The 14563-nt window shown below is 39.8% G+C and overlaps 1 protein-coding gene across 11 annotated transcripts in view; it reads left to right on the top strand.

The window, feature by feature from the left end:
- LOC126293165 (histone-lysine N-methyltransferase 2C-like) overlaps positions 1-14563 on the top strand; it is a 386337-nt gene that overhangs the window by 281936 nt on the left and 89838 nt on the right. For all 11 annotated transcript variants that reach the window (XM_049986267.1, XM_049986260.1, XM_049986265.1 and 8 more), the window contains one exon: positions 9418-9639. In XM_049986267.1, coding sequence (XP_049842224.1) covers positions 9418-9639 — 222 coding nt within the window. The remainder of the gene's footprint in view (positions 1-9417; positions 9640-14563) is intronic.

The following is a 14563-nucleotide window of genomic DNA, read 5'->3' as shown; positions in this document are numbered from 1 at the left end:
TATTGTAGGTGACTATCTTATGCAGGACATAGTGCATATTCACTCACTTGTCATTCTGCTCTTCTGGGCCGTTAATACACTCTTTTGCCAGTTTATTACTGTGTACTGTAATTCATAACCTTACTCACCTGTCTCATTCTATACAAATGAACAGAACTTCACAATTTTCATTTGTAGTGCTCTCTTCTCATATAGCATGAAACATCATTGCAGTGTCATTGTCACAAAATGTGTGTGTGTGTGTGTGTGTGTGTGTGTGTGTGTGTGTGTGTGTGTGTGTGCGCGCGCGCGCGCGCGCGCGCGTGTTAGAGAGAGAGAGAGAGAGAGAGAGAGAGAGAGATAAAAAAAAGACAAGATTGGAAGGACGTATGACTGACTGTCCTCTCACCTTAAATCAAGAAGTCATATGAATAAATCAAATAGGACTCAGTGTGGCAGTAAGACCGTGACTGCACCCTTTTTTCACGACACTGGAGAGCGGGAACACACACACACATTGTGTTTTATAAAACTTGCAGCCTCTTGTACCAGATATACTACGTACACAAATTGCAAATTAAGAGTACCGTGACAGAGGTGATTCACATACTGACAGTGTGCATGCTGAAAACGAAAGGAGGATTTCTTCAGGATTATCTGCCCAGGCTTGTATGATCAGTGCTTTTGTGGAATATAAGGAGACGTAAAATTGAAGTAGTTCTGATTTTTCCGTAAGACCCAAGCTCATAAAATGGAGAACAATTCGTAGAATGGTAGTTACACCTTCAAGTGTCTGAAGACTGGAGAAATAGAAATTCTGATTGATTACACAAGGAATTTATGAACTGAATCCTAGTGTGTGTACGTAAAGAAAATGAAAAATCTTTAAAATGCCTAGATCCGTAAAAGAAATCTCAAATAGGCGCAACTTTTTCTCCGATGCTAGGAATTGGGATAATTGGCACAGATGTCACTCCCGTGTTTGGCAGGAGGTAGACTGCAGACTAGATGGCGGCAATAGTGCAGTTTGCTCTCCTGTAACACGATTAGGAAAAGCTCACCTACGGATTTCCCCACTTAGCAAATCCACACGATATCTGAAACCGCGGTAGATACAGAAGTTTCGTACAGATACGATGCAATTCTCCCCAGAAATTAACTGGTGAGATGAAGGGCGGATTCTCTCTGTCAGTGTTAGGTGGTGCAGTCGGTCTTTTAAAATCATTTTCCTGAATGTCACATTCGTGTATTCTCGGAAGTACCGTGACATCCACGTCATTTCATTATTGTTGTATTTTTTGTTACTAAATCTATACAGGACAAATTTGTATAGTTGCATGTCAGATTACTAGAAGAAGTCATTATAGAGGAAAACATTTTACTGGGCCCGTGGAGTTAATGTGAGTGTGCTTCAGATAGACACTGCAGCCCCTATTATTTATTTGAAAGGAAATACTGAGTGTAAAGTGTCAGTTATTGTTCGTAATTTAAGTGTTCTGAATTTTAAGCCACATATTATATCGAAAATTCTGTGTTTATGACAATTTGTGTCTGCAGTCGACACGTACCTCATGTTGTTGTTGTTGTGGTCTTCAGTTCTGAGACTGGTTTGATGCAGCTCTCCATGCTACTCTATCCTGTGCAAGCTCTTTCATCTCCCAGTAACTACTGCAACCTACATCCTTCTGAATCTGCTTAGTGTATTCACCTCTTGGTCTCCCTCTACGATTTTTACCCTCTACACTGCCCTCCAATGCTAAATTTGTGATCCCTTGATGCCTCAGAACATGTCCTACCAACTGGTCCCTTTTTCTTGTCAAGGTGTGCCATAAAGTCCTCCCCAATTCCGTTCAATACCTCCTCATTAGTTATGTGATCTACTCATCTAATCTTCAGCATTCTTCTGTAGCACCACATTTCAAAAGCTTCTGTTCTCTTCTTGTCCAAACTATTTATCGTCCATGTTTCACTTCCATACATGGCTACACTCCATACAAATACTTTTAGAATCGACTTCCTGACACTTAAATCTATACTCGATGTTAACAAATTTCTCTTCTTGAGAAACGCTTTCCTTGCCATTGCCAGTCTACATTTTGTATCCTCTCTACTTCGACCATCATCAGTTATTTTGCTCCCCAAATAGCAAAACTCCTTTACTACTTTGTGTCTCATTTCCTAATCTTAATTCCCTCAGCATCACCCGACTTAATTTGACTACATTCCATTATCCTCGTTTTGCTTTTGTTGATGTTCATCTTCTATTTTCCTTTTAAGATACTGTCCATTCCATTCAACTGCTCTTCCAAGTCCTTTGCTATCTCTGACAGAATTACAATGTCATCGGCGAACCTTAAAGTTTTTATTTCTTCTCCCTGGATTTTAATACCTACTCCGAATTTTTCTTTTCTTTTCCTTTACTGCATGCTCAATATATAGATTGAATAACATCGAGGATAGGCTACAACCCTGTCTCACTCCCTTCCCAACCACTGCTTCCCTTTCATACCCCTTGACTCTTGTAACTGCCATCTGGTTTCTGTACAAACTGTAAATAGCCTTTCACTCCCTGTATTTTACCCCTGCCACCTTTATGATTTGAAAGTACCTCATAGGTGACTTTTATCATGTTTATGTGGAGAAAGTGGAGTGTTTGAACTGTTGCCGCCACCCCCACCCCTCCATGCTGCCCCCTCGTATAAGTGTTTCGACGAGAACTAGCCTCGGCACATGTTCCTCTGCTGCCTCTCTCATTTAAGTTTTTTTTAATTTCTATTTTTAAGGAGCTGAATGTAGGTTGTCATTTGTTTATTGCGTTAACACATAATCATAGAAGTGAGCTGAATACAGTGTGTAGAATTTTGCGCAGTCTACACCCTGTCGCTTGTGAATACTTTTGCAGTACAGTTGTCATTAAAACAGCTGTACATGTATCTGAGGAATTTTTAGTAAATGCTGTCCAGCCTCGTCATATATAGTATTGTCAGTACGTGGTTACTAATGAGTCATTTCGTAGATGTCCTTTGTTGCTGTAGTACTTACTGATTCAGCTAACAGTCTGCCAATATTAACAGTTGCTACTCTTTGATCAGACCTCGTGGGTTAAATGGTGGGTCCGTAGTGAGCTTGTGGAGGTGATGGGAGCAGTTGGGGCGTGCTTTTTCTTCATAACACCATTCGCATCATTTTAACAATTTCTTTTGTCAGTGAAACGAGGTGAGATGCTCACGAAGTAACACTCAGACTCTGTTCTCTACACACTCTATTGAATTGGATCTCTTATTGAAAAATCTGCTTTATATTGTAGACATTTTTGGTAATCTTTCTAAAGGAGCTGACCATTTACTTCAGTAAATTTTATTTTTGATTATTGAATTTTATTTTTTAAGTGTTCCAATTTTTTTAAAGTAAGTGTGCACTGTGTTATTCCATAAGTACCACATGTACACCTAAATGCTTACAATAAAAGATTTTTATTACTTTGTTTTATATAGTATATTTACATTATTGTTGAAACTGTATGAAATGTACTTGTTTACAGCAAGGTGTACAAGCAGAGAGGTATATGTATTCTCATTACACCATCGTAACACTTTCTTTGTGCAGGCTGCAAAGAAGTATTTGAGCCCAATTCTGATAAGGTTTCTGTAAAGTCTCTCAGACTTTTAAAAATAATGGTTAAAAGTAAATTATTGTTAAGCACAAAACGTTTAGGATGGCGGATAAAACAACTCCTGTACGAGTTATTATTAGACACCACTGATAAACTGGAGAAAGATGAAAACCGTGCCCAACTGTCAATAGGAAATTATTACAGGTCATTAAAGGAGATATTCATATTTTTTGTGTCAAAAGAAGTGCATTATTCGATCGGCTCGTGCAGCTCAACATGTAGCACACACAATAAGGGAGGCGATCTGGACGGACGTGTATCGAATCCGTACAGCAGATTAACTACAGTCAGTCTGCTGCACTGCCCGACAGGCGTGAAATTTTTAGGCAGTTTTCATAACTCACATAGACAAATGCTGAGCCGGTCCAAAAAATGATACATAGACAATTACCGTACTGTAATACACAGAATGTTGTTTACACAATTTACAGGCAGCAGATGGGCACCACTTCCCTCTATTATGTTAACTGATGGAACACACAGTGGGGAAAAATTTAGAAAAGAGAGAGAAAAGCAGTTTCTTATCAGATTCATTAAAGATAACCACTCACCATATAGTTCAAGAGTTGAGCAGTCAATAGGTTCAAAATCCAGGTTGAAGAAGTTGCAAAACTTTCAGTCAATGTCCTTGTATCAGAAGCTGGAACAGACACAATTGTACGATAATTTTCTTTAGTGTAGACAGCAGACGATTGAGAACCGACGTCATTCTGTCGTGTTGGGTTCACACTCACTAGTGTTCGTTTGTGTTACGCTGGTTGTCAGTGTTTGAGCTCACGGTCGAAGGAAGTTCATGTCCTCTCCGCCTCGGCACTAGCAGTAAAGTAAGCTGCAGTGTCGAGTACTTCCGTTCTCGATACGACTGTGTATATTGGTGTGGAGTAGTCTGAACAGAATGTAATGGTGTTGATAGCAGTATACGGATAGAGTAGGTGCCTCTGGAATTCGAGAGATCCACAGTGTAAATGCCAGAGGGGAAGAAATACGATCAGTAGAATATTGCCGAAGTACGGAAAGGTCCGACTGGGGACACGAGAAAAGCGACGAATTCGTCGAGTGCTCGCATCCGCCAGGAATGGAATGAAAGAACGCGAGCTGTGTATTTCTCCTTATGAAGAAGAAGAACACAGTAAGTGAAACTGAACAAGTGCAAAAATGTATATATTGTGCTGATTAAAATCGAAAATATACGAGAGATGTAATCATTTTTGTTGTCGAGTTTGTGGTTTCTCTAATTGTGTGTCCGAAGTATGAGTTAAAGATTTTTGATATGAAATAACAGTGATTTACACACACAGGATCACAGTATCTGCCCTCTAACAAACTATATAGCAGATGTCACGAAGTATCGTGTTTTAATGACGTTATCTTCCTTATGTGAACCTTAACCCGTTCGGTGCCACTAGATTGCCAGTAACGTCAGTCAGTGTGTTAATAAAATCCTCGGAAGTACTTTGCATAAGTTACTGCACACGTCAGGAACCATCTGAGCTATAGTAGCTATTGAAATGCAAAACAGTTTCTAACTTAAATATCTCCAGTTTCTGTAACAGAGTGTGTAAATATTAGCCTGTCTTCAGGTTGTGTCGGTTGTCAGTAATTGTTGTTCTGCTTTTAAATTTCTTCCTTATTACAAGGCTGTGAAAAGAGTCGAACAACAAATGTTCACAAAGTTTTGGAATAATGCCAAGGAAAACTGGCACAGCAATTCATTGATATGTGCACTACCTGCACTCATTTCACAATTAATTAGAAATTCAGGCACATAAATTGTTCTTATCTTACACTGTTTCACTCACTTTGTCAAGACAGTGGTTCACTGTCCTTTCTGAATACAAAAGTTTTGCATTGTGGGTCTAACTGTTAGTTGCTGTACTCTTTGTGCAGATTGTCAGCACCAAAAAACAGTCATGCAGTGTTCATAGGCTGTGCTCATTATTTCACATTCCATTCCACTCCTGCTAATATAAATGCCCGTCTGCAAACGAATGCGAGTGCACGGCGGCAAATTATCTGCGAATGCTCATTTGCTGTGTCGTTAACTAACTGAGATTACTACGAGACCCACGTACAATTACTTACGTACCCGACGTCTCGCGACAGAAGTCGTATCTGGGTGCGAGGCTCTTCAAACGCATCCACTCGGCCCACTCCTACCCTTTCAGAAATACGGCCACCTACGGGAGCACCTGTACCGGATACGAGCTTTGCTGTAACTTCTGCGCGCCCTGTTACCTGGGTACAGCCACCGATCACGTTCACTCCCAAATGAGAAACCACTTCCAGACTACAGACGAGAGCAATGTCGTCTGTTCACTGGCTGAACGTGCCGCCCGACCCAACGTGCGTGGCTCGGACGGCTACATTGGAATGCGTGCCCTTCGGATCCTCCCTCGTGACACCGGCTTATCCGAATTGTGTAGACTCGAGTTGTGCTGTGAACCAGTGTGATGGCTGCTGTTACAAAATCGAGAACCACTTAAACGTGATTAGTATCCGAGTGATCGGTGACTAACTTGGACAGTACTGACACTGTCATTTGGGGAGGCTCGGTGGAGTGGATACCTTTTCCCAATTTATGGCACTCAAATCGATCGTGTCCCCAAATGCTACGTAGGTGGAGACTTAATTGGCACGTGTGTCAGACATCTGTCTTCCGCAAACTGCTGCCTCGCGGTAAGAAGTGTAGTGATGCTTCTTACGTCTGAATTTTTAATTGAATTGTATTTGATCCTGTAGGATTATACGATGTACAGTAAATGTAGATGTGTGTAATATAGGACATGTAAAAAACAGCAGACATTTATTATCACTTCATAACCATTTTGCCTGCATTTTAACGTCAATGATTCTAAATAACATTACGTATCAATTTCGTGTGATAAATACTCTTCGACACTGTAAAATTCCTTTTTGACCTAATAACTTTCTTGGAAAGTTAGTTTCATGTACTCTGTTGTAAACTTCAAATGGCTCGAGAAAGAAGCCTTTGCTGACATTTTCTGGCATCTTCATCAATACTACCGAAAGTGTATTTTGGCCAAAGGAAATGGTTTAAAAACAGAATTAAAATATTTTATTTGTGTTTTCTACTGTCTCATTTTTGTGACGGCATTAACAAACTGTTTAGACATACCACATATTTGTTTTGGTGGCCTACCACAGAGCAACTTCCTGCATTGCCACATTTCCCAATTCTCACACATTTCGTTGCCCTGTTCTCATTGTTCTACCTGTTTCCTCAATAATGTAGTGTGTACACAGTTTACGTGCTTTGCAAGCGAGATTTATTTGCGGTATACGTTAAAGTATAGCTCTACCGGGAGGAGAACAAGCACACGTGTGAAAAACACCGACACACGGAGCCACTGACGATACAACGATCAGTCAAGGCAAAAGGTGGCTAGCAAAATGTACGTTACATTATTTCAGTGTAGGCAGGCGCTACTAAAAACTGTGGGAGTCGAGAAACGATCAGAGGGGGGAAAGAACAGAGGCCGCCCAATTACATTTCAACGGTACGATCTCGTGAATGACTTCTCAACCGAAGTCAATACGTGTACTCCCGTCTTGTGGAAGTTGACATAATACGGATAGCGTGTTTATAAGGATTCCCGTCTAGATGACATTTCGTGCAGTTAGTCTACGTATTTTAATAAGCTGTTAGGGAATTGCAGACATAATTTGATATTTCCTTGCACAAAATGGATTCATTGTACACCCAGTTTTGTAAAACTTTCCATTTTTGTCAGTCAGGCATACACATCTCAGTGTCAATTACTTGTCTCTTGTTCCAAATGAGAAGGCACACCGGTCGGCACACTGGATTCGCATTTTGGACATCCAAATCCCCACCCGGCCGTCCACGTTAAAGTTTTTGAAGTTTCACTAAATCACTCCAGGCAAATGCTGGGATGAGTCCTTGGACATCTCTTGTAATCCACGTTTGTGCTCCATCTCTAATTACCTCAGTGTCAGTGTAATGTCAGACTGTGATCTTCCATTGTTCCCTCCTTCCTTCTCGGCTTACCCTCTTCTCGACCTGGCTCGTACAGTGAATACGCGACATATACACTTTCTGTGGCACCGGCACAAACAGTTTTGAAATGTTATGTCAATTCCACATATTCTGTGGATACTACAGAGCTTCACATTAATGGGAGATATTTGGACATATAAGACTGTACCATTAATTCTATGGAGGACACACTTTGCTATTCCTACACTAATATATTTCATCAGGTGGTGTTGCGAGATGAATGTGGGGCACCCTAGAAAATAACGATACTTTTTGTTTGGGCATCAATTATACTCCTTCCCTCTTTAGTCGTTCCCAATTATTTTTCTAAAGGCAGTTAAATTTCGTCATTAAGTAATGTTACGTGTTGTGCAATGTTGTGTGTCTTGCACTGTATTAAGATTCATCACTGTTAATTTGATTTTGGAATGCTGCTATAAATATTTACACTGCACCTTTGTTTTTGGCATCTGGGGCACTGTTGACTATATAAGAATTAAGAAATATTTTTCGCTGCAATACGGTTTTAGAGTATTCTAATTTATGTTGTCATTATTTCGTGAGTGGGAAGAAACTCTGCCTTACAGTGGCTAAGCTGATTTTTCTATCAGTTCGAAGAGCAGTGCATGTGTTAGTAAAATTGTGACAAACAACAAATAACCGAGTGTTATTAGGATGAAGATACTAATAATCAGTAACAGTGAGGGCTAAGTCTGTACAAAAACAGTTATTTATTTTTAGTATGAAACTTAAACTGCGTGTTATGACTTGAGCCTGCAAGGGTTTGTATCCACATAAATTATGGAAAGTAGTTGACATACTGTGTTTGAAATCCAGACTTTTTGTTTTGATTATCCATATTTTGTAGCAACAAGATTGTTAGATCTTTTTTAAGTACTTAACTTTCTTATGTAGGCACTATGAGCAAGTTTAAATAAAGCCCATCAACTGCCACAAAAAATTAAGGAGTTATTCTCCCCCCCCTCCCCCCCCCCCCCCCCCCCCTCTCTATGTGTGTGTTCAATCCACAGGATGGTGTTTCTTCTGGAAAACCTGGAATTCTCATGTAATTACATTTTACCTAGAAAAATAAAAAAATCTGGGGAATTCTGTGTTTTTTAACTGACACTGGAATTTAATTTTATTGAGGTTTATAAACCATAAATTTCAAAACACTTAGTATTTCAGAGTGGGTTGATTATCTGAATATTGGTCCATATAAATTAACAACATCCAAGAACTACAATTAAACTGCAGCTGAGAGGAAAGAAAAGTCTTTATTGTGAGATGATCGACACCTTCCTTCCCCACCACCCCACTTGCAGTTAATTTCTCAGGAGCTTTGTATGACGTCATTTTTGTCCCCCTACCTGGAATCCCCAATCTCCTCAGTTTGAGTAGTCACCCTGATGCACTTCAGTTGAGCAAGAAATGAAATTTACAAATAACTATTACTACTTTTGAAGAATGAAACAATCCAGGGCATTACATTAAGTTGAGACTCATTGGATTGTAAAGCAAATATGAGTCATGAAATAATCATGGATAAACTCTCATTGCACAGATGATTTCTTGGTCATTAGGACTGGTAAATGGGTATTATGCACTACCTAGACATAAGAATGATGGTTTGCTTTGTTTTACTGAGTAGGTCTGTCTCATTCACGAGCAGTGGATACCTTTGACAGTGATTGTTTGATTTGAAAAATTACACTCATATGTATCCCAGCTACTGTCGTTTTTGCAGTTGCAAATGCAGCATCGCATTCTGCAGCAACAACAGCTGCAGCACCTGCAGCAGCAGCAGCAGCAACAACAACAACAACAACAGCAACAACAGCAGCTGTTACTTCAACAACAACTGCAACAACAGCAGCAGCAACTGCAGCAGCAGCAGCAACAACAACAGCAGTTGCAGCTTGAGCAACCTCAGCAACAACTTTACCACCAGCAGCAACAGCATCTATCTGTAAGATAATAATTAATAATTTTTTCTTTGCAGAAAAGTCATTCTCAATTAGTCCTTTTTTATCATCATTGATGTGACTAGACTTCTCAAAATTTACACATTTTCTTCAGAAAATTAAATTGTTAGTTACTTTAAAATACTGCCTAATGCAAGCATATGCTGTTCTTTGAACAGTTGGTCTTTGACAGTCTTATAATGTGGCTCATGTAATCGAAGAATAATTGTGACTGCTTTCTGATTATCCACCAGAGCTACAAGAGTGGTAAAAACATCAATATTAAGGACAAAAGATCAAAGTCAAAATACGGATACATCACGTAAGGCAAAAGTGTGTTGTGAACACAAATATTGGGTTATAGATGAAAACAAAAATAACTGGAGGGCTAAAAACGAAAAACACGTGCCGTGAACGAACGGTTTGTGAAAAAGGAGCTAGCAGTGAGCAGACTGCAACAAAGCAGTATCGGAGATCTTATATCCCACAGCCCGTTACATATGACAGGCAGGGCAACTTTTTTGAATGTGCGTAATTTTCTCGGGGTTTTATTATGCTTTCTCAGAATAGTTCGATCTCGTGTCTCGAAATGAGGAGTGGATCCTCTGTTCCTCCCGACAGCACCTGCTCTGAAAGTAACCTCCCGAATGCCAAACACTGATGGGCAGAGGTAAAGCTGATGTGAGTTTCTCTTAAAGTAGCCCGGTGAATGCTTGGTCAGTTCCTTTTATAAGGTAATGCTGTTTTTTCTCCCTCGTCTGGGAGAGAGTGCCAGAATCTGCTTTCCTCAGATCTTCAGCATTGTTGTGTCTGTAAAGCCGTTTTCTGAGAGGTTGTTACTGATTGCAGCTGTTAATGGCATTTGGATTATGAGAGGCGAATCGTATAACCGTATTGTTTTTTCCACCTCCCTGGATGTAAGACATTCTTCAGTGCTTTTTTCCCTCCCTCACTACTCTGATCTCTCTGTTGCCAAAGATTGAAAGTGAGGTAATTATAATTTCATTTGCAGAAACTTTGAGTCTTCAAGAAACTTTTCTTTTGCAGTATTTGTGTAGAATATCCACAAAATGCCTGTTAACAATCACAACAGTAGAAATCCAACATTACGTTACTTACGCAATATTTTACTCCGTCAGAACACTGGTAGTTCTGCTGTCAGTGCCTCCGTTTGCCCCCGTGAGAAAAGCGCACTCCAGCTGCAATGTTCTGGTCCCACTAGGAAAGTTTGTGAACATAGCACAGTCTTCGTGATCTCGTCAGTGCCCCTGGCTATATTTCAGGATACCACTTTATTGGAGATCTTGCACTTGTTGTAGATATCGTATTACTTGTCTCCGGGATTACCAGATACTGAATTTTGCTAGTTTGCAGGTCGACCACAAACGTACGACCATAGGAACTCGGGCGTAACTGTTTAACCTGTGCCATTATTAGTTGTGCCCGAGTGCGTGCATTTTTCATTGTAACTTAGTCATATCTGTTCACAGTTAATTGTGCCCCGGTACCTTTGAAGCTGAGCACCTACTTATTGCAGACGGTTTTTGGCACACGATACATCCAGTCCGTTTCGAGAGACGACAGCCGAGCAACTCGTGTTCTAGCTCATTCTTCCACATCCGGTCACCCGAATGACAATTGTCTCTCACTAGGTGACGGCCTGTAAAAATTTCTCTTACTGTTTGTTTTGTGAAAGATACTGTCAACAAATGTCGAAATAAGGTATCGAGGCAGTGTCAGAGTACTTGTCTGGGTAACCTTCATTTTTCTACTCGTTTTATAAATAGACTAGCTGATTACCTAGCGCTTCCCAACTATGTCACCTGACAGTATATTTTTCTAGTCATTGCTCCCAGCTGTACAGAGCTTGCTCATAGACACCAGTTTTAGAAGTGCGTCACAGCCTCTCCTAGGTAGTGAGCCAAATGTCTACCAAGTTTAGTTGGGATTTCAGAGCTATGCTCGCATGTCATTCCCATCCGTTTCCTTCACTAACTCTAAACTCATTCCTAGGAGCACATGAGGTTCTCATTTTGTAGGTAGTAAGCCATCTGTGTACATACCTATTTTTACATTATACAGTTTTGCTGGAACGTATACATATACATAGTTTTTAGAAACGTGAACTACATGTATTGCTTCACAATGTGAATTACAATGAGGACTACACATACCATCCTTTTTTTATGGGAAGTGGCAGCTGTATTATCACTGCAGAAATGGGGCAAAGGAGTATGAATTTGGGAACTTCAGATGTCTGTTATGCACTGCACATCTCTTCTATCTGGTTCTGTATGTTGTGGTCGAATTCATGTGACGTTTTGTAGAAGGTGCCGGTTGCAAATCTAACAAAATACTTACACGGGATTGTGTCCTTGAGTACTGTATAACCCATTTTTTTTTACTTTTCTGGGATTAGCATTTCCTTGCTCCCCCCCCCCCCCCCCTTTTTTTTTTTTTTTTTGCGTTCACAGTGTTGATTCCCACCTGGTTTTCCTTTAACGTATTTATAATTTTCCCATGATCTATGCCGTATGAAACAATATTTGTGGAGATAAAACTGATGCCGTTACCATTAAATGAGTCTGGCATGGAGTTATCCTTCTTGAAGTATTGTTTACAAACATTACACAATTAACATTCTTGACCCCTGAGCAGTCTACTCAGCAGATCTGAGTCGGTAAACACCTGAACAATACGTAGCACTAGTGATTTGTTAGCTGTCGCTGCCGAGGTCTGCTCGGCCCGGTGGCCAATGGGAGTAACTGTTCCGATCGAGTCAGAAAAAGCTGTGACTTCAGGTGAACATTCACTTGTTCTTGGTGACTACCATGCTTGGTTTCCAATACTATGTGCTACGCTAAAAGTAATATCATTATAGCCATATTGTTTCAGTATTAACTCGAACATGAGGCAACAATTGTACACACAGGCCATCTGCTTCCCAATACTTGCAACTAATAATATAGTTTTGTTTTTAGTTTATATAAGCACTAAACACAGTGTTGTCTTCTAATTAGGGTTGAATACAGTGGCTGCGCCAACAGAGGTGCTGCTATAGACTGTGGCAAGTCAATTTTGATTGACACAGCTACTCCTGCCAGCCACCGTTCCGAGAGTTAATTGTATCTACCTGTTAACGTTCGTAGTTGTATGTAAGTGATTGAATGTTGTGTTGTTAACCCGTTCTTTCAGGTAGAAGTTGTGTTGTCTGTTGTTGTTTGTCGTCGGAAAATTAAGCTGATTCTTCTTGTATTGTTGATTGTGTTTACTTAAACTTATGGATTGACTTTTTTTGGGTTCATAAACATTTTATTTTTACCTGTTATTAATTTTATGTTGTAATTTCATGTACTGACATGTTCCATGACCTTGGAGATTTCCTCCTCAATTTGGTCCTACGGAACGTAACGTGTAAATAAATAAATAAGTTATGAAAAGGGATAGGAAGATCCTTTTGATAGAAAATAAAGTAAAAATTCTTGAAATAGTTTTAAGTTATTCATGGAACACACATTGTATTAGTGCAAAGTTTAGTGACGCCTGTGTCTGTGCTGAACTCTGTTGTCAAAAACAAAGACTCTACATTGGACCGGATTCTAAAAACCATGAAATATGCAGAGCCGGAAGAAATCACGAATAACTTGTTTTAGACAGGATGTATTCTCCACATCCCCGTGAATGGGGTACTGTTGTGCAAAATAGTACTGATGGTGACCGTCACATGTAATCCGGTACTTCTTAGCATCTAGAGGGTGTATTGATAGGCTCAAGAAGCACTATAAGGTTGTATACAAAATTTTATTTGGTGAAGGAAACATTGTAAATGCAAGAAGTGTTACTGAATGGCAGAGGGTAGAGCACAAGAACTTAAAAACTACATTATTATAAAAATGTAAAAACATTGCTCACAAACTACAGTGGCAATGGTAAAGCAGTTGCATAGTCTTGATGCAAGAATTGGAATCTACAATAGGAAAATTCTCCTGCTTGTGAATTACTACCTATCCAAAAAATATAAATTTGCACAGTGTGTAGTTACAATTTATTCCATCAAACTACACGGGCAAAGTGTGGCCCTTGGAATTGGGCATTACTCTCTTGGGAAAGCCATTGTGCAGAAGTTTGACAGAAGCTCCATTAAAGCCTCCATTAAAATGGCAATTTTAGGGCATTGCACTGTATTGTCAGTGCATGGACAGAGTTTAAGCAGCCCTCTATCTCCAGCTCCAGTCAGAAAGTGGAATTCATTCAAGCAGGTGAAGGAAATGGATTGACATAGCACATCTGTGTGATAATGATGACAGTGAAGCTCTGCTTTTTGCATTGTAAGAATGCCTTCAATTGGAGCATCCAGTGCAACAATTTTGTACCTAATGGTGTTGGTGTTGAAAATGTATCTGTTGAATGTATGACAGACTTTCATATACGCGAAAACAATGATAGTGTTAGTAAGACTCCTATTGCAGTTGTAAATGCAGCTGTGTGGGCAATAAAATGCTGCATTTCTGGTGCAAGTGTAGGTATCTAAACTTTTCATTGTCTTTATGAACAGGAAAAAATATTGCAAAAGAACTACTACCTATTTGTTCGTTATGTCAGTATGTAAGACCATCCAAATTAAAGATCAGTGTAGTTTGTAAAATGGCTTAATATTATTTTAGGTGACGCGCGCTCCCACACACACACACACACACACACACACACACACACACACACACACTGAAATCTTGATTGCATTGACAGATTGATCTGTAGTATAGCCCAAGGTCTAAAAATGAAGTTTTGAGATGATAGTATGGTTGTGAGTTGCCAAAGCCAATGAGTTTGGATGTGAAATAAAAGCTGGTGGTAACAGATTAATCTGTATGATAGCCCTGTCTCTATGTTCGTGCACTATATTTAACACACTACACACTATTTCGCCTA

This window comes from Schistocerca gregaria, chromosome 10 (genome assembly GCF_023897955.1).
Source record: "Schistocerca gregaria isolate iqSchGreg1 chromosome 10, iqSchGreg1.2, whole genome shotgun sequence".
Taxonomy (NCBI): Eukaryota; Metazoa; Arthropoda; class Insecta; order Orthoptera; family Acrididae; genus Schistocerca; species Schistocerca gregaria.
The sequence above is the reverse complement of the archived record's forward strand: the minus strand, read 5'-3'. Positions and strand labels throughout refer to the sequence as shown.